Here is a 21,388-nt window from a genome sequence, read left to right on the forward strand (position 1 = left end):
TTTCCAGTAGTTAACATCCTTATTTTGGCATTTTTTGCCATTCCAAACCGTTTTCGTTTGTAATCAGACTTATGAATGACTTTCTAACAGTATACCGACTTTTAAAACCAAGTTTTTAATGTAATTTCGCACCGTTGAAGGTTAACACGAACATCAAAGACCTGTTCAAGACTGTTGTAGAGAGTGCCACACCACTTACGGTAGGATCCTTAGGGATTTGATGACGTAGGAATGAATGATTTCTTCTTGTTAGCTTCGATCGATTTACATTTTGTAGTGCTTGGTTAATTTCACCTGTCTTTTTATAATTCCGCACTAGGCATTGTGTAGTAGAAATAGTGAAGCGCAGCACGCTTCACTATTTTTACGATTTCAAGCAAAGATTTACGAAATTTTATTATTTTTCTTTGTTCATTTGACAGATCAGCTAACTTTTTACCCATTTCGAATTTTCTACCTCTTCCTCTTCCTCTGCCTTGAAAATTCATTTCAATTATAGGTTTGTTCCAACCAGCGGTTTGACTCGTCGTGGACTCGTCAAATGCAATCGCACAGTTAAGTAATGCAATGAAATCCGCTGAAATGTGACATTACTTGACATGTGCGATTCATGCGATTGCATTTGACGAGTAACGGACGAGTCCGACCGCTTTTTGGAACAAACCTTATCTGTACATCAAATAATTCTAATAATATATAATTATTGTTGACTAACACTTTTGCCAATAAAATGACATTTAAACATTACTATTCTTAAGCCAACTTATCTCGAAAAACAAGTTTAGACCACAAGATTTAAAGTTTTTTTTGCAATTTTATTAAATAAACCTTTAAAAATAATTTGATTTAGAAATAAAAACGAAAACATACGGTACACCAACGTATAGTTTCGCTAGATTATATTAGATGGCCCTATTATATTTTAAATTTAATCCGAGCGATAGGTAATAACAACAATGATTTAAGCATTTTAAACGTTATGAACCCTTACTAACCCACAAATTACAAGTAAAATAACTGGCACTAATTTTAATGTGTCTATTTCAAAAGAAATGTTTTCTACTATATCATAACAAGTGTTGTTCAAAAACAAAACATTAAGTAAAATCGGCAAATAAAAATAATATTTACATAAATATATAATGCAGAAAAATGTGCCTATTCCAGGGCTAAAGTGTCTAAACCCCCTCCAAATAAACCCTGCCCCCACTCTACTACCATTTTCCAGCATTTCCTCGCTCGAAAAGCCTTCGCTTAGTTCTGTGCAAAATCCTGCAGGAGTGATATGCTGCAGTGCGGCACTCCAAATATATCCACGATCGAAAACGTTTAGTATAAAAAATAAAGGTAAGGGAATAATCCAATTAGACTGAACGTAAAATAGCTAAAAAAATGATCATTTTTCTTTTCAAAGTGAAATCTAGTTCGACGTCCGACAGGAATCACCACCTGTTGAAACTTTGAAATGAGCAGTACGAATAACACCAGTTCGTTATCGAGGTCTTCGTCGATAAGATCCTCGTCTAGGAGATCGGTCGCGTCGACGTCTTCGAAGATATCGTACGGTTCTTCGACGGAAAGTGCCGGCATGCCGAAAAGTCCGACCTCCTTTTATCAGAATCGGGGTAAAAATTCGGATTTTTATCCGAGTTCGCCGAAATCTCCGAGCTTCCACGTTAGCGGACCCCAACAGTTTGATTTTAAAACGCCGAAATCCCCCGTTCGTTCGCCTCGAAGCCAAAATGATAACGCGAAAAAAGAAGAAAATTATTTTGATTTTGATTTAAAATCGCCACCGAAACCGATTCCGACTAAAAATTTATATCGCCAGCAAGCTTACCAGTCCTCAAAAACGGACTCCTCCGGATCCGCGAAGTCAAGTCTTGAGTATACGTCCACGAAAAAGCATCCCAATCTCGATTACCAAGATATTGAGTACAAAGTTTGTAACAGTCTCGATTCGGATTCTCATCATAGTTCCGATTTTTATACCAGTGGTTACGATACGGATTTAATTAAAAGAAGTCGACATTCGTCGATTAAAGATAAAAAGTCGAAACGTTCCTCGATTAATATTCGTACGAATCCTGGTTACGACGAACGATACTCTTCCACTAGGTCAATCAATGCCGCCGCCGAGAGCTGCAGAAGTGCAAGCGATGACAAAAAAGAAAAAAAATCGTTACAAAGATGCCGTAAGTCGACTTCCGATCTAACTGATATGACTGACGACGGCGGACACACAACAGTTACTTCGTTGAGCAGACCATCATCACCCCGACGGAAAAGCTCGATTAAGGGAGGTTTAGCTTATTTGGCATCGAGGCGAGGATCGAGAGATTCGGTCGCTTCAAATATGTCTAATGTATCGAATGAGGATATTGGACCTTTAAATTTTCAAAATACTGCGAGAGGAAGACAGAGAAGAACTTCGAATTTTTTGGAATTACCAGGTAATTTTTAAATCTCAAACTATAGATTTGAAAGTTTAGTTATTAATGACCATTTCTATGAAATGCTGTAAGTTTGGAGAACAACATATCAGGATCATGAAAAAAATAAGTATTGTATAAACAAGTCTTAATTTAACAAAACCATTTATATGGTAACTGTTAGAGATCATATTAATAGTTAAATATAAGTTATCTTTATATCTTACATCATTTTTAGACCATTGGAGACTACGGCATTACATTTGAATATCTATTGTTAATTAAGACATAATGATGTCTCTTTACTGGGATGTAAGTTTCACCATATATTTGTTTTGGTAAATAAAAATGAAAGATGCCGCGAAATAATAATCGTTAATAGAATGTAGATGCGACGCATAATATCATGATGATTGAGAACACTTCTACTTGAATTTATCCACTACAACCTGTCTGGTGGGACGATTATCACGACTGCAAATTGGAATAAGTCCTCTTAGAGAAAATCTTGGAAAAAGAAAAAACTTGTAGCAAGTTGCGACGAATAAATATGTTATCCCTTGGCGCTTTGACTTGACAGATCATGAAAAATATTCTACCTTCGTTATATGCCTTAATTTAAATTTTATTAAATTCACTTTGGAAATGTTTCATTAAAGTCCGTTCGCTTATTTAATATAACAGTATATTATAGCCTGTAATGAGTTGTAGCTAAATCAGCTTAATAGTTTCCAGAATGAAACAATACACTCCTGTAAAATAGATCCATTAAAGGATAGCGGAACTCGTATTTGTTCAAAGTTACAATAGCGGTAATCTCCTACTCAACTTATCTATTTCCATTCAAAAACATAATTACAAAAACCCTCTTAATTACTTACATCAAATTCAAAACAATCAATATGAATACCACGTTATATAATAATTTTATTAAGTTGTGTAAATTTTCTCCATTAAGTCTACGTAAACAAATCCCATTGTTATGCAAACGGGTTAAATCCATTATATGCCTTAGGTATACGGATGCATATTCAGGTATTTGAGTTGTCTAATGAATAGAATATGGATATAGTATATGAATATTAATTGTATTACGCAACGTCATTGTTATTATTATTATTATTATTAGTTATTGTTGTTGCTATTTAGCTTACCGAAAACTTGTTGACCTGAATTTAATATTATATTTTATCTGAACAGGTGGTCTACATGATTGAACATGAATTAAATAAACAGGTATGATGTAATCAAATTTATTGTAGTCGGTATGAATAATCGACATGAATAAACAAAACTGAAAACATGCCAATCAATACGGTATGCTGACGTTATTAAATTTGAAAACTAAAAATATGTTGCTTGCTATCTATTATACGTTTTTCTATCGGTTAATCTAAGCTGGTTTTGAATAAGCCCGATAGCATTCAATAGGGTTGTATTCGACGGAATTTTGTGATTTTCAACGAAATACCACTAGGTATACATTTCGAAGTCCCACTCTGATTAATTCCAAAATACACGTTTGGAATAACGTGCACAATATCATTTATCTTCTCTATCACCTGTATTCGCGCCGCATGTGTTGCTAGCTGATAATGATTTTCAATTTCGATATTAAACCGAAATTCCAAAAACAGAAATAATTTCAATTTATTTTTTATTTCAGTGCCAGACCATATAAGACCGAGAGTGTGTTCATTACCGGAAAAACCGTACAACCCCCGTTTAAGCGACGATTTGTATAGGCTTCGCACATTCAGCATAACGAACAAAGGAGGCGTTGTGAATTGCGGCGATTCGATTATCAATAGAAGGTCCAGGTCGAACACAAGCGTCAATTCGACCACCAGCAAGTAAGTTTGAATCGACACTTTACGTTTCGAGATTTGGACACGGGTTTTATTTGACGCGACGGTAGCGAAGTTTTGTGCGACCTTATAAAATTTTACAGCCGTTGGAAAAAATTAGGTACTCCTCGAATTCTTGAAATCTGAAACTTGAAAAGTTTTTATTACTTAAATCCGTAAAAAGTTCTTATAGCGCTCAAGTGGAAAATAGGTATTGAGATGTTTATATTTTATTAAGTTTTGGGAGTTCAGAACATTAAAATTCAATTTTCGTGGAAAGAACTCTGATAGATCTATCCATTTCTTAGACTGTTCTTAAATTCTACTGTTACGATTTATTTTAATGTTTTAGTATTGAATTGAGAGAAACAATTTCAAAAAATGTCTTTTGACAATCTGACTAACAAACATGTAACTAAAATATCAGAACTTATTTCTAACTTATTATTACCAAAGCTTATTATTTCCGTAGATAATGTATGCAACGATTTTATCAGCTTATTAAAATCCGCCCACTCATCCCACATAATACAGAATACGTAACACTTGAACACTGAACAATTAAGGTAACACTTTTCCCACTACGTGAAACAAATAGTGCTACAATGGCGTGATATTGCCGTTCTCGATAAGGGTAAATGCGTTTCGCATTTCTACTTTGAAGAGCGCGCCGCAGCAAAGCGATTAGTATACAACGAGTCCTTTAACGTTAATAAATCAAAAATAAAAGTAATAAAAAAATGATAGAGATTAGTGGTGGAACCGATATCCTGCAACTATCCGGCCATTTTTTTTAAATCCGGCCGGATACCGGATAGTTACTAAGTATCCGACTTTGACCGGATATTAAAAACCTATTACTTACTACTCCACCATTCATAGGAATTAATATCTCTTTTAGGTGTTGGACACTACAGATAATAATCAAGTTCAACCCCAATAGAACTTTTTTCATTGAATACAACTTTATTTGTATCACGTTTGTCATTAGCAACCTCATTGTAATACGATATATAAAATCTCTTGTTGCAGTTTCGTCTAGTTTCCTTCTCTTCGCTTGTAATTCATCATCAAATTCATTACTAACAGAACTGTCTCTGTTATCACTTTCGATTGTTAATTAAAGTATCCTCTTTTTAATTCAAAAAGCCGTTTTGAAAAATCACCTATAGTTCTTGAGAAATAAATTTTTGAAATAATCGACAATTTTTTCGAATTTTGTAATTTTCGCCGATTAAATTCTAATAATTCGCATAAAATCGATTTCATGGAATATAAGTATGAAAATTTCCCAAAGTGTTAATAAAAGTGTCCTCTTTCCAATGAACCAACACGATTTGAAAAATAACTTTTAGTTTTTGGGAAAACAATATTTGAAGTTTTGATAAAATTTTCGATATTGCAATTTTCATCGATAACTTTCAAAATTCGCTATAAAATTCATTCTTGAAGGATCCTTGTGGAAATATCGCCAATTATTAATTAAAGTATCCTCTTTTTAGAGTTGCTTCATTAGTTAAATTAGCATCAAAAAAGTTCATTTTGTATCTTGGATCCAAATAAGTTGTACATATCTTATCAGCTTTCTTATTCATTCCTTTTTTATTCAAATATCGCAATAATGTGGTAATGTAGGGTATCACTTCAGAAATGCACCAGAAATTATAACCATAATGGCCGGGTAGATATGCCGAATAACCGGATATCCGGCCGAAGAAGAGCCGGCTTATCGCAAAATCACTATTCGTTCCATCACTAATAGAGATATGCTACAAATCGTTGATTTGCTCTATGCTGCTGAACGTCGGTTTGGGGCAAGTTGGAAAGCCAGTTTACTAAGCTATTCGCGATGTGGTCATAAATATCCACATCAAACATTTTGCTAAAATCCAACATCACTGAATACCTCATTGAGCTCTCTAACTCTTAATGTGTTATGGCACAAATTCTTATCTATACTTTACTGAGCAGATCTGTTTGTTTTTTAACGGCCCCATAATTGACTCCTCACCACAGTAACATATCTTCCTCGGCTACTTCTTGTCGAATGTTATTTTGTAGAGCAGTTCAATAATCTTGGTCATCAAAAAAAATTCTCTCATCTATTTTCTAATATTGGTATTTTGACTTCTTTCCATGCTTTCCAAAATTGTGGATTTTGAATTGTAATTTTTTAATTTTTCCAACGTCCCTTGTCTACTTATGTCTTCTCCAGCACCACTATTAGTTGTTAAAATTATTTCCTGGTCCATGGGTTGAATAATCGATGTGATATTTTTCGGCAAAATCATACAATTACGTTATCTTTAACGTAATATATTTTCAAATGGATGAGAAGGTGCGTTATATTAAAGCAGTTTTACATCATCTGGTAGCTTTTTTTCCTGAAATTTCCTGACTAAAGGTATAAATTCTTTGAAAATTCAATCTTGTGTTTTGCTGTGATCTACACCTTTTAAGAATTATAGTTCAAAACGGGAAGATTATTCATTATGTTTCCTAAAACTCTAGGTTTACGAGATTTTTCCAACGGTGACTGGTCTATGGGCTTAATCAGCGTTAACACAAAGCTAATATTCTTTCTTTGCCGATTTTTCTTCTGGTTCTCGATTTATTCATACCTAAAGGTTTGTGTGTTTTCAGGTAAGCACGCCATAACAGACCAGTTTCGTCGACATTATAAACCTGGGATTACAATAACATTTTATGATTCATTGTACTAATTTTTGTCAAAACGCTCAATTTCCAGAAGCTTTTAATTCTATGTGTTTTACAGATCCATCAATTACGTTTACATGATTTGCTAATTTAACATTGAACCTCACAAAAGATTTGTGTTAAGATGTCAAGAAACATTTCTTGTTTATTTTCTTGGATTAAAGTCAATTTATAACACAACCTCGATTGTAATGCACTACAAATTAGTATAAATGGAATTGTCCGATATGTTTATCGTAAATTAACCTAAAACTTACCGTTACAAACTTGGAAGTGATCTATAATAGGATTGATTCAATTTGCAAATAGGAGGATCCTAGCTTAATAGCACAACAGTATGATGATTTTAGTAGGAGGCTATTCTCGGAATTAGCAATTCTAGTTGTAGTAGCCTGAGCCACAAGTCCGGATGCTTCGGACTCTGCACACCTCGAAACTCATGAATACGGTAACGTTACGGAGAAACGTTATTCTACTTAAATTGATTTTCGAAGCAAATTAATCCTTTATTATCTCACCGTCTCGTCGTCTTCCCCCAAGAGTAATTTGTTACTTTACAAGGAGTAAACATCCGCCTTTCCGAAATCCTTCAAGTTGAACGATGAAGGTGAACCGAAACTTTCGAAGCTCCGGATCGATCGTAGAATTTGTGTAAATAGAATTTTGATACTACAATGCTTTATTTATTTTAAATAATGATGATTATTCACGTATTGTATGTTCAGTTTTAAATTTAATATTATCAGAGTTCTTTAATTAAATAATCAATAAAATAATACACGGTCTTGTTTTTATAAATAAATTTAATAACAAAATATACTAGTAATTTTCAACATGAAACCCAATTTAAAAATTTATTTCGTAATCTATCAAAAAAGAAACGTCAGATTAAATTACATATACTGGGAATATTTTATAAAGTATTTAAACTTCATCGATCATAAATTAAGGGAGTGAAAACTTCCCCGAAGTCACGGAGACCGAAATCCTCCAGGAATTAATTGGGATTAATGTTACCTCGCAGACAATACCTTTCCCTGATATTGCAAACCGGAAGGGGTTTGAAATTCTAAAGCCTAGGCTTCTAACTGCGCCGGTGACATTCTCAAATAATGAATAAATCCCCCAGTGGTATTTTATTACATTTCCCCCTTCTCATTATTCCATCAAAATAAACAAAAAAATACAACAAAACAAAAAAATAAATCTGTTATTCGCCAGCATTGGAAAGCTTAGTGTCAGATCATCATCATATTTTAATACTTCACTTCGTGTTAAAAAAGAAAACAAAATAAAAGAATTTCATTTGAAAGATAAAGAAATCCAAATTTAAATCTAAGTAGTAAAAGTTGTTCACGAACACTTTTCGTACTCGTATTTCCTTTTGCAAAAGGAAAAAACGTTGACCGACTATGATGGAAAACTAGTGGAAGATTAAAAAAGGGTTTTTGTAGGAATTCATTTCGTACAAAAGCCACCTGTTACACCCCGAACAAGAACTCAAGAATTCTCACCTGTTCGTATTCGCCATGGTTACCCTCAAGGAAAAAAAAAGTAAAAGAAACGAAAAGAAATAAAAATGAGAGAAAACTCACTCGGTCCGCCGACGTAGACGTCGAATTGATCCAGATTTGCTGCTGTCATAGAGACCCTTACTTTTAACAAAACAGGATGGAAAATTACTTTTAGATTTTTCAAAGATTTATACTCAAATTAGATAAAAAAGAAATAAATGAAAAACTTTCTTTTGTATCCTAATAAAGTAACACTTTTTGACCTTCTTTTGTAATCTACGTCACTTGAAGTTTGGGTCGATTGCGGGGCGAAAGCCCATCGCGGGCTTGTGCCAAGTCCCCAAAAACTCAACTAACTAACTCTAGAAAACGAGTAAAAGATCAAAGTTTCTAAAACGCTGATACCCGAGACCATTATGTGACAATTTAAAACCGCCCGTTAAAACGTTTCGAGTGCAGCAGAGCAGCGGACCGAGCTTCTCTTATTAAAATTATCACCTCTCTCATTTCTTCATATAAAAAGAGAAAAAAATCCTTCGATGAATTTACCCGATTTAACCCTGTTTTTTTTTTACTTAATTCCTCCGATCGTTGAGGCGAATCTGAATTTTTAGCGTATTTACTCTTGGGAATTAGGAATTTATAATAAGATTCTTTTATGAAAAAAACATTGTAATTTAGTTAGATATAAACATCGCTATTTTGCTTATTATACAATGTATAATAAAAAGCTGCACTACAATTTTCAATATCACACATAGGATTATGGATCAACTGTACTGCTTTAGGTGTTTAGCACTCGTTTTTCGTGAAAATCGTAACCCGTACTCATTTTTCAACATCATACACAGCTACCAAAGTTTTAATCTCCTCTACTTGCTTTAAAACGTGGAGCATTTTTTGTCGGCAACAAGCTAGCTAATCATTTTCGTGGCAGAGCTTACTTATTTATCCCAGTTCCGTCATAGTTATAAACGTTCAGTTTAAAACTATCAGTGTGAGAAAAGCCATCATTGGCCAAAAAAAGAAAAAAATGTGATCTTGAAAGATTCTGCCCCAAGACTGTCCGAAGAAATACCCTTCTCTTGAATATTCAATTCCCTTATCCCATGTCTTGACTTAAAATTTTTTAACCAGCCGGTATTAAAAGGGCTTTTTCGTATATCAAGGATCCTGACACGGGTTTACCAAAACTATATCTGTCTTGATATCTGACTTGTCTTCTGCAGTCTGTTGTTTTCCTTCGTTCAGATCCATCATCTGAATATAGCTTAGATTCAAAATTCAAAAAAGCTTTGTCTTGTTTCCGGTATTGTAACCTTTCCTACTTCGTACATTTTCGCAAGGTGCGTTTTATGACGTTCTACTCTATTTGTTTCCAATCAATATTACTAACTTAAGTAGAAGAGAGGAGAAAGTATTTAGACATCCAACTCATTCTATACCCCTCCGTTCGCTGATTTCTAATCCTAATCTAGGTCTAATTGGATGGACCATTTTGAAATCCTTCAACTAGTGTTTCCAGTTCAGTACAATAGAAGATGAGATGACAGGATGGTATCCTGCGCCCCTTGATTTTCCTAACAATAATGGACTGGAGAATGAAATGAACAATAGATAATATATCAAGTATGAACTTGTAAGGTTTTGCAAAATTGAAAGATTTAGAATCTGCAGATGACGTTTTCCTAATAATATGTACAACAAAACAAATACAATACAAATCAAGAAAATTAAAAGAGGCAGCAAATAAGATTGATTTCAATATAAATACACAAAAATCTAAACTACTTAGCAAAGAAACTAATCAAGGACAAGAGATAATACTACAAGGCAGGAATATAGAGCAAAGATAGGATGAGAAACGTAGGTGGATGGTCTGTGGGTGGGGTAAGAGAGTGTTTGGAAGGGACATCAGAAAGAGAAAGATTATGTTTGATGGGTTGGTAAGGAGTGCAATGATGTATGGAGCGGAGATTTGAGGATGGAGGAGGCAGGATATTCTGGAGGACGTACAGAATCGGTACTGAAGGTGGATTCTGGGTTTGGCAAGGGAAACACCTGGGTATATTGTGAGGATGAATTGAGGGTGGAGGCGAGCAGAAGAGCAGTTAAATCAGAAGAAATGATAGATAGAAAATCATACTGCAGGATCCTGGGGGAGTGTTGGAAGGAAGTTAGGGAGTGGAAGATTAGATATGGTAAAGGAGAGAGGAGGGAATGTTACAAAAGTATGGGTTATTCGGAGGCAGATAAATAACAGAAGAAGGGAAGGGGTGGACATATGGGGGGAGGTAAACGACAGGGATAGGGACTTTTTCAGCAGTCTTTATACGCTTACCATCACATCTTCATAGTTGTAATATAAGTCGGTGAAGATTGATGTAATAGAAATCATTATGTAATTTCGTTTTTGAGCTTGGCCACGTTATATTTGCATCATGTAGATTAGATCCTGTCTTCCACCAAAGCTTATTCTATGGTATTGTAACAGTTGAAAGCAGTAGGCTCGCCCATATGGTAGTGCACATCGATTATACAGGATTACTATTTCTCTTGGTTAATCAGCGTCAGCCAAGTATTTGGCATAGCAAATATTGTGTGTTCAAATCTTTCAAAAATATTGATCGGTGTGGATTTGCAGAAAAATTAACATAACAATCATTTCCATAGGCAGATATTAGGCCAAGTCTCATTGAGTTTTCGTTAACATATACAATATTTGGTTAAGATATCAATATAGACAATTTTTCCACTCATTCAATAAGACGCTGATAGTATTCTTTTTATTGAAATATTGCTCGAATTTGCCAGCATCCATAAATAACAATGGCAAGGTCTCTTGGACTAGGCTCTTCGGAGTTGTGTTTTTTGATACAGTTCTAAGTTAGACTTCATAAATATAATAGTTGCTGATAGGTGCCGTAAGGTTTGCCATAACAGGTAGTTAGGTTAAGAAGGTGTATTAATTGATTTTTACATCAACTATATCATGTAAGTGACAGTCACCTTAGTTAATGTATTTTTTAAAAGAAGCACTCAATTTACTTTTAGATGAGATTAGCCTACACTCTAAACTTGTTTGTTGAGGGCTTAGCCTTGGTTAAGGTATCTGCACAGTGTTTATAAAAGGTAACATAATAAACTGGTTACCCTTGAATTTCCTTTTTTATGCAGGCTGCCACTTGTAGGCATCGTAATTTCAATTATGTCACATAACTCAATAAAAGCCACTAACTGAAATAAAAAAGTGATTTAGAAATGGAACTGTTCATCTTAAATTTCTTTATAACTTCAAAATAAATTTAATATAACTTTCTTATAATTTGAACTGATTTTGTTTTTCAACTAACACTTTTTTAAAAAAATCGTTAACGAATCGTAACCAAACAAACGATCAATCTGGGCCGTAGAATTTGATGATCGTCTTGACGAGACGGTTAAGTTTTCATCAGAGGCGACCATTCAATGGAACGAACGTCTCTCTTCACCTTGCTGTCCCATCATCGAACTTGAAACAAAGACAAGCTTACCTCAATACGACCCATTATGTTCCTCGGTAACGACGACGCCAGCGACAACGACGTCAGTTTCTCTTCGTTTCTCTGCTATTAGGAACTTCAGACGACGCGACGTCAGTTACTCTTCAGTTTTGATCCCTTAGGATTTTAGAGGTATGTTCGCTTGATGTGAACGTCAATAATACAAATTGCTTATAAATATATGATATGTATGAATAACACCACACTTTTATTTTCCATCCATTAAGGAATTAAATAAAAAATACAACGTGGCAACAAAAATGTTGGTACGAATGAAGTTATAATGTAATTAGAATGGATTGATATGAGAAAACACTCCACTTTTGTATTGAAAGGTATATATGGGTTATTTTTCAACATTCCCGCGTAACCTGTCAATAAAATCAAACGAACCCATTAGTAAATGAACATCATTTATCTCATTTTACAATCAATCAATTTATAGATTACAGAGAGTGTTTTAGTTTCCTATTAATTGATGTTTCTTTTAATTTAAATTAATATTTTCCCAAATAATATTTTTAATATAATTACAGACTTAATTTTGTTTAGTGTTATGATTATTAACACGAATTTAAGTTTTGTTTTTATTTTAAACTACCGTCATAAAGTTTATTATGATAACCGTGCCACTAGAAGCGCCCCCCATTTCCATTAACCTCGAAACCCTTCACTTACCGTTTTAAATTAAGGGAAAACCTTGTATATTTCCACCTCTGACGTCTTTCTCCAGAACGGAGGCGGCTCCGGTGCTCGTTACCACGCTTACGGGCTTATACCATGATTTATATTTTTCATTCGACAAATTACTTAATGGCCTCATGATCATAGTTCTTAATTTTTAAACCTGTTAACAAATTTTTGTTATGTTTTTTAGAAATCATTTTTTAATTTCAATCAGCTTTGAAGCAAATTCAACATCAATATTGATGTATCAAAAACTTTTTCCTTTTGATGACGTAAAGGTATTGAAAAATTGTGAGAGGCAATATTTACCGTTTAACCGATGGAAAGCGATGAGGGAGAAAGAGCGAGAAAATCTTCATCCTGTTAGGGGGCAAATTGGCACACCACTCGCTGTTTGCACAGTTCTCCGGTTTGTTTGATTAACCGCCGAAGATATATATATATATGTATATCTATATATTCGCGTCGGAATAAATTGGATATACCATGAGCCGTTGTCCTATGCGGCAGTTGCTTCTACGATATGCCCTTTTGATAACAAAATCAATAAACGCCCTATATATATACTATCTAGTAGCACTCGGTAAAGTACATCTATAGTAAATTCGGATGCATTAGAAATAATAGGGAGAATATAAGGGCTATATTCTATTCATACGGGGAATATTTGCAATGTTTTGTTCGATTCAGAGAAAATTGAAAGCACTAAAAACACAAAGAAGAACAAGTTTTTGTATGAAAGCTGGGATAATTAAAGAATAGCAAATAAGGATTCTAAGAATTCTTTCAAAGAAAAGTAGTGTAATGAGATAGAACTTGAATAGCTAGAGGTTTTATTAGAAAGAGGATCTTATTTGGATCTTTTCCAAGAAATACGGAAAAAGACTTAAAAAGTTTCTTTCATGGTAGTAAAAATAAAGCATTCTCAAAATTTAAATGCTTAATTAGGGTTTCTATCCTTTACGCTCTTATCTATGAGAGAATGATTTAGATGACGTTACTCGTGAAAAAAGAAATTATCCCATAAGTTGTTGATTAACACAGAAGTAAAACGTCAAAATAACGTTGGGCGTTTAAATTTCATTCAGATGTTTGGGATTTTCAATTAATTTTAAACGTCGGATGTCGCCTAACGTTGAATCTGAATGCACCCTAGCGATAAATAATAGTTAGGGGACCCCTATTTTATGTCGGCGTTTTTCGCAGCGCGTTGCATTATTTCTATTACGGCAGCGTTCACAAGAAAGACATTAGAAATGAAACGTACATTTGAAAGATGACGTTTTCAATTTTGCATGCAAGCTACATTCAAATAGATCCAAATGAAGGAAAACAATAGGGACTCCAAAAGACGAATGTATAGAACCCCCTTTATTTTAATGAACAATTAGGCGATCTTGCTGTCTTTCTTGCTGCCACCACCGCATGGTTAAAATTTAACTCAAAACATGTGATGAGGTATTCACAGGGAGAGTTTATCTTCGGACTGCAGAACCTTTCAAGATCAAATTTTTGAGTTTTGTGTCCAATAGTGACTTTGCGATAGATTACGTTTCCAACTGTGGCCACATCGGGAAAAGTTGTAAAGCTCTGCCTCGTAAATTCTCATCTTGCTGACGAAAAAAAGCTTCTCCAGATACTAGCCGATTCATGGTACTTATTTATTATAAAAAAATCTAAAAAAAGGATTAAACAATAAAAAGCTTTGGTCTAATAATAAAGAAATTGGACAAGAAAAAAATGAAAATGAATCCTTCACCATCAAGAAATAGTGAAATGAGCATTGAATTGGAATTTTGCCAGGAGAATGAAGTAAATTTGAATGTCACTCAAGCAACCTAAACATTAAAGCATGTGTCATTTCAGGAGATAATAATTTGAGTCAATATTGAATATCGGGTTTTCTAATTCTAGCCATTCGTGGAAGATGCTGTATTAGTATTCCTACAGATACTACAGTCTGGTCAACTGGTCGACTGGAAGGACAATTAGAATTAGGTTCTGAAGACCAGTGTCTCGTTGTAAGGCTGAGGAATGGGAACTCCTGGGTGGTGCGAAGTCGGTAGGATTGTCTATGTCCGGATAATAAAAAGTCATGTCATTAATAAAGAAAAGAATGTGAAGCGGCACTAGATTAGAACCTCGACGCTAAGTCTAAGTAATAGCTCAAATGAGACTTGAGTAGATTGATAGACGAATCATTATAATTTATGAAGTACCAACGATCAACTGGGAAACCACAAATCTTGAAATACCCTGGTATTATTCTGTACTTAAACTTAAACAATTTAACTTACATCCTAGCCCATCGATAATCCTTCAGAAACCCATGGTTCCAAGTCCTAAACAGCTTGTATAATTTCTTAATTCGTAATTCATGCTATAATCATTACAACATATCTTCCTCGGCTAATTTTTCTCGAATGTTGTGTTGTACAGCAAGAACTTTTAATCCTTCTGAATCAATGTCTATATCTTCATCACCAAATAAATTCTTCAACCTATTTCCTAATGTTTGGACTTTGACTTCTTTCCATGTAATCGCGAAATTTAAAATTGTGGGTTTTAATTTGGATTTTTTTAAATTTTCTAACGAGCAATAAATATTTTACATCATCTGGTCATATTGCAAACTTCTCTTCCTGGAATTTCATAACTGCAAGAATAAAGTTGTTAAAAAACATATCTTTGAAAATATTCGCTGTGAAGTACGCTTTTTGACACATAACGCCTTTTAAAACTTTAGGTTTACGAGATTTTCCAACGATGACTGGCGTCAATTTATACGATCCTTCGGTGTTAGCACAAAGGCTGATATTCTTTCTTTCCGATTTTTCTGCCTGAAGGCTTATGTATTTTCAAGTAAAGCACGTTCTAACAGTCCAGTTCGACCGCACTAGAAATCTGGAATTGCAATAACATTTCATGATTTATCCATCGAATTATTTTTTGTCAAAAAGGTTCAATTTCCTCTTTCAGTGTACTTGAAGCTTCGCCCTGAATTTGCTTTAAATGCGACACATTTAAGTTCAACTACTCGAACCGGAACCACGCAAGAACAACATTGGCAAGTGAAGTTTCACATTTGTCTTTGTTTTTCTTAAGTCTGAAAAAATTTGATTTTGTTTGCAATATTACTCGCATATTCCAAAAACAGACACTCAAGACTCTAAAACTCCAGAACTTTTATACTCGAAACAGATATAAAATTAATAAAACGATTTAATTGAAAAAATGGTGGAATTATTAACGGATGGATAAATTTTAATCAATCTTTTTCAAACAAATAATCCCCAAATATAACTTTTTGACCCCCAACGGGATCAATACGTCCCGGATTTCGACATGGGTAAAGAATGCGTTTACAAACTGGCATTCAAATCAAAATTCGTATTAAATGTGCGATCACAAAAATACTCCTATCCTTCTCACACATACAGATATATCCGAGGCAATTTTGCGGAAGTAACAAGTTCTAACGGACGACTGCCTTTCGGATATTAAACGTCAAGTGAAATTTAGTTGCACTTTTTGTAATGTCTTTTTCAATACTTTTCCTCGTTCAGTTTAATTTTTTTATTTCAGGGCTACTTTCTTTTGTAACGTCAATGAAATCATTCTTTTTTGTAGTTTACTTTTTAGCTTTCATTACATAAATTACATTTGAAAAAAAAAATGTGATTGATAACCCGAGAGTCATTTTTCAAAAACACAACTCACACGATACACTTCCGAGTAACTTCCGGTTTATGGTAACCTGGCCCAGAAAATACACAATAACTCCCACAACTCGGTAGGTTACCATTATCATTATTGATCCATCCCAAATAAATTGCGAAAACGAAGTTTTTTTTAATTTAACGTTATTTGAGTTAGCAAGTTCTTGTTTTGAATCCCTGATGAATTTCCTCCTTAATCCTAAGTGCCGTAAGCGTTGTTATGTAAAATTTATGCTAAAGCATTTGGAGTACGTACTAAATAGGACCGAATACGGTTAAATTTTAATTAGAATGTTTGCTAACATGTGTATATTTTACGATATAAAATAATAATTATATCATTGAGATTTTCTCTTTTCCTATTAATTGATATAAAAACATTTCCTTGCAATAATTTAGTGTATTCACTGAAAACAAAGATCTAATTGAGAAGCAAACGCTCAATTTGCGAAAACAATAGTTTAGAAACCGCTCGGAAACGGCAGATATTGGGGATTTTAGTTACTGGGGCAACGTGTAATTAGCTTTTGCGAGGTGATTTCGCGTGTCTCACCCCGTGGAAAATTAGTTGAACGTTAACCTCTCGGAAAATTGCAATTCGAAATGCGAACAATTCTTGAAACTGAATAAACCATTCGTCAAAGACAGATTTGAAATTAAAGAAAACAACTTTGTTGGAATAACTTGATAAAGTGTATACTTGCGATTGGAAAATTTTTATACGAATAAAAAGTTGGAGATAGTTATATCTACATGTTCCCGTGAGAACTTATAAAGAAGATACGCTGTTTCTGGAAAAGAGATGATAAGGACATTCCATCGTTCATTCCTGAAGCAGATGTTTTACTTAGAATTAAGTTTAATTTCTTTTAGTAAATTCTTTTCCATTGTTAGGAATTAGAATTAGTTTAACCTCCGACTTGTTAAGATCGTTATAATAAATAAAGTTAATTTTTAAAAAGAAACTCTTGCGGTGTTATTAGAAAACTGGCGCAGTCAGCAGGATTATCGAGATTGGTGTATCGTACAACAATTTTCGTATCTTCGATTAATCGGTAATTCGAACAGTGATATCGGTGACCGGACATTGAATCGTTCAACATCTGGACTCACGGATTTCACGGGATTTGGAACATCATCGTCCACATCCGCAGGAAGGACCCCCAAACCAATCAAGGCACAAGGCAATTTCCTATAGAAACACCGTTATGAGAATCACTTTAGTTTTGTAAGTACATTTCATTTATGTCAGTTGACGATTTGCTCAATAATTTACAAAGACTCACACTGTCTTCAGAAGAATTTCTTACTATAAATTCCTTAACAAATTCCGTAATCACAAACGTTACAAACACTCCAAATTTAAATTTAGAAATGGCTTTTAAACCAGAATATTTAAATTGCGTTCCTCAATTTGATGGAAACCCGAATGAATTGAATCGCTACATACAAACTTGTCAAAGTTTAATTACCGCATTTTATGACGTAAGTAAACCTAACGATTTTCAAAATATTTATTTACTAAATTCTTTAATTGGTAAATTAACTGGAAATGCTAGATTAGTAGTAAATATTCAAAACGTCTCCACCTGGGAGTCTTTAAAAATCACTCTTCAACGTAATTTTGCAGACCAAAGAGACGAAGCTTGTTTAAATAGAGACCTAGTTATGTTACGACAAAATAATAACGAACAACCCCATCAATTTTATGACCGTTGTTTATACATTTTAAATTTAATTTGCTCGTATGTAGACATGCATGAACACACGGAACCCGCGAAAGCTTTAAAACGAAATCTTTACAATAAATTAACACTCAAAACATTTTTATCTGGATTAAAAGAACCCTTGGGAACCACTATACGTTGCATGCGTCCTACCACCCTAAACGAAGCTCTTCAATTTGTGATTCAAGAAAATAATACACTTTATTTTCAAAATCAGACCATGAGACCAATGAGATTACCTGATTCTCAACCGAAACTGGTACAGAAACCGCAATTTCCTAAACCAGATTCACAACATTTTAAATATAACAATCATTATCCACCTCAATTTACACACCAATTCTGGGGAATGAATTCACATCAACCACCACATTACAATCAACAAAACTTTCAACCAAGACAATCAAATTTTCCCTCACAACCGATCAATATAAGACCCAATTTTAATCATCAACCACAAAGATTTCCGACAAATGCTCAAACCTTTGGTAGACCCCAAAACGCTTTTCGACCAAACCAAAACAAAAATTTTCCTACACCGACTCCAATGAGCACTAGCACTCATCAATCAAATACTTTACGAAATAACCCATTAAAACGAATGAGAATGTTTTCTGTTGAAACTGGTCAACCTAACGACGAAAATATTTCACCTGAAATACCTGAAAACATCGAATTTAACAATGACTTTCAACCTAAATTTCAATCAGTTGAATCGGGAGATACCGATAATGACAATATTTACGAATCTGATACACAAGAATATTATAACTATAATGACGAAAATTTTTACAATCTGCCTCAATCAACCAATCAAACGTAGAATTAGAGGAAATTTTAATAAATTCCATGTCTAGTTCTGACACCCTATCTTATATCACCTTACCCGAACATAATCTTAATTTTTTGGTAGACACCGGAGCCTCAAGATCTTTCATAAATCCGGACATTGCATTTAAACTTTATCCGAAATTAATTCAAAACGATCCTTTTATTGTTAAAACAGCTCTGCAGAAATCTACACATAAATATAGCACTTACATGCCCGCCTCAAAATTATTTAAATTACCGGAACAAAATTTACTTAAATTTTATTTATTTAAGTTTCATGACGTATTTGACGGATGCATTGGCTTAGATAACATTCGATTATTAAAAGCTACCCTTGATTATGATAAAGGCATAATTTTAACACCTTATGCACAAATTCAATTAAAGTATTATCAATCAGAAATACTTAATAACAATAACATAATTATTTCTGAGAGAACAGAACAAATTGTTAAAATTAGAACATCTATTTCTGACGGAGAAATAATAATTCCATACACCAAAATTCAAGATTGTGAAATTCCTGAAACTTTAACTATCGCAAACCAGGGATTAGCAATAACTTCCATACTTAATAAAAATGATCATTCAGTTTCGTTAGATTTAACTAAACCTCTAAAAGTAGAAAAATTCTGTGAGAAAGATTTAGAAACAATTCAATTTAATCATGTCGTAAGTTATCATCACGACAATACAGACCAACACTTTGACTTATCTAAAATTCGGACTGACCACCTAAACGATGAAGAAAGACAACAAATTTTAGAACTTTGTAGAGAATATTCAGATATATTTTATAATGAAAACGACCGTTTGACGTTTACTAATCAAATTAAACATGCTATCAAAACGACAGACGAAATCCCAATTTATACGAAATCATATAGATACCCTTTCATACATAAACTAGAAGTAGAAAATCAAATTAATAAAATGCTCGATCAAAAAATTATCAGACCCAGTAATTCCCCTTGGTCTTCTCCAATTTGGGTAGTCCCCAAAAAGATTGATTCCACTGGAAAGCAAAAATGGCGTGTAGTCATAGATTACCGCAAGTTAAACGAAAAAACAATAAACGATAAGTACCCATTGCCTAATATCACAGATTTGTTAGATAAACTAGGCAAATGTCAATATTTTACCACCTTAGATTTGGCTAGTGGATTCCACCAAATCGAAATGAATGAATCCGACATATCAAAAACCGCGTTTAATTGTGAAAATGGACATTATGAATTTTTAAGGATGCCATTCGGCTTAAAAAACGCACCCGCCACTTTCCAACGCGTAATGGATAACATTTTACGTGGTATTCAAAACGAAAAATGTCTTGTTTACTTAGACGATATAATTATTTTCTCCACATCCCTACAAGAACACCTTGATAGACTAAAAACAGTATTTAACAGATTAAGACAATCAAATTTTAAAATTCAATTAGACAAATCAGAATTTCTTAGAAAGGAAGTCGCGTATTTAGGTCACATAGTTACTCAGGAAGGTGTAAAACCTAATCCAGACAAAATTTCAGCAGTAAAAAAGTACCCGATTCCTAAAACCACCAAACAAATTAAAGGATTCCTTGGATTGTTAGGTTATTACCGCAAATTTATCAGAGATTTCGCGAGAATAACGAGACCCCTTACAAAATGCTTAAAAAAAGGAGCAAAGATTGAACACAATCAAGAATTCGTTAATTGTTTTGAGACTTGTAAAAATCTGTTAATAAATGAACCTTTACTTCAATATCCCGATTTTTCAAAACAATTTAATTTAACAACCGATGCCAGTAATGTAGCTCTTGGTGCTATTTTATCGCAAGGACCAATTGGTAGCGATCTACCTATAGCTTACGCATCGAGAACATTAAATGACTCTGAACAAAATTATTCGACAATCGAGAAAGAATTACTTTCGATTGTCTGGGCAACAAAATATTTCAGACCCTACCTTTTTGGAAGAAAATTTAACATCATAACAGACCATAAACCACTCCAATGGTTATTTTCATTAAAAGACCCTCATTCCAAATTACTTCGATGGCGTATTAAACTCGAGGAATTTGACTATAACATTATTTACAAAAAAGGTAAATTAAATACCAACGCCGACGCACTTTCGCGAATAGAATTAAACACTAAAGAAACATTCGATATCTTAGCATACATGAATGACTCCAATACCAATATTACTTCCGTACCTGTCGATGATAATGACTCTATTCAAGTTCACCCAGACGACGAACCTTTAGATATCATTGACTTAGATAATATTCCAGATTTAGATGACACACTTCATTCAAATGACGATCAAAATCCAATAGTTGACATACCTATTTCCGATACCCCTATTAATCACGGGTATAATCAAT

General features: G+C 33.8%; 1 protein-coding gene across 2 annotated transcripts in view; it reads left to right on the forward strand.

Annotated features, from left to right (window-relative positions):
- The first annotated feature begins 844 nt into the window (after positions 1-844).
- The window catches only part of LOC111424575 (uncharacterized), a 39,029-nt gene continuing 18,485 nt past the window's right edge, over positions 845-21,388 (forward strand). Inside the window, exons 1-3 of one of the 2 annotated variants that reach the window (XM_023058165.2) lie at positions 845-1,347; positions 1,415-2,453; positions 4,099-4,285. In XM_023058165.2, the coding sequence (XP_022913933.2) occupies positions 1,466-2,453; positions 4,099-4,285 (1,175 nt within the window). In that variant the 5' untranslated portion in view covers positions 845-1,347; positions 1,415-1,465. The remainder of the gene's footprint in view (positions 1,348-1,414; positions 2,454-4,098; positions 4,286-21,388) is intronic. The other variant, XM_023058166.2, reaches the window with a different exon arrangement.

This window comes from Onthophagus taurus, chromosome 7 (genome assembly GCF_036711975.1).
Source record: "Onthophagus taurus isolate NC chromosome 7, IU_Otau_3.0, whole genome shotgun sequence".
Taxonomy (NCBI): Eukaryota; Metazoa; Arthropoda; class Insecta; order Coleoptera; family Scarabaeidae; genus Onthophagus; species Onthophagus taurus.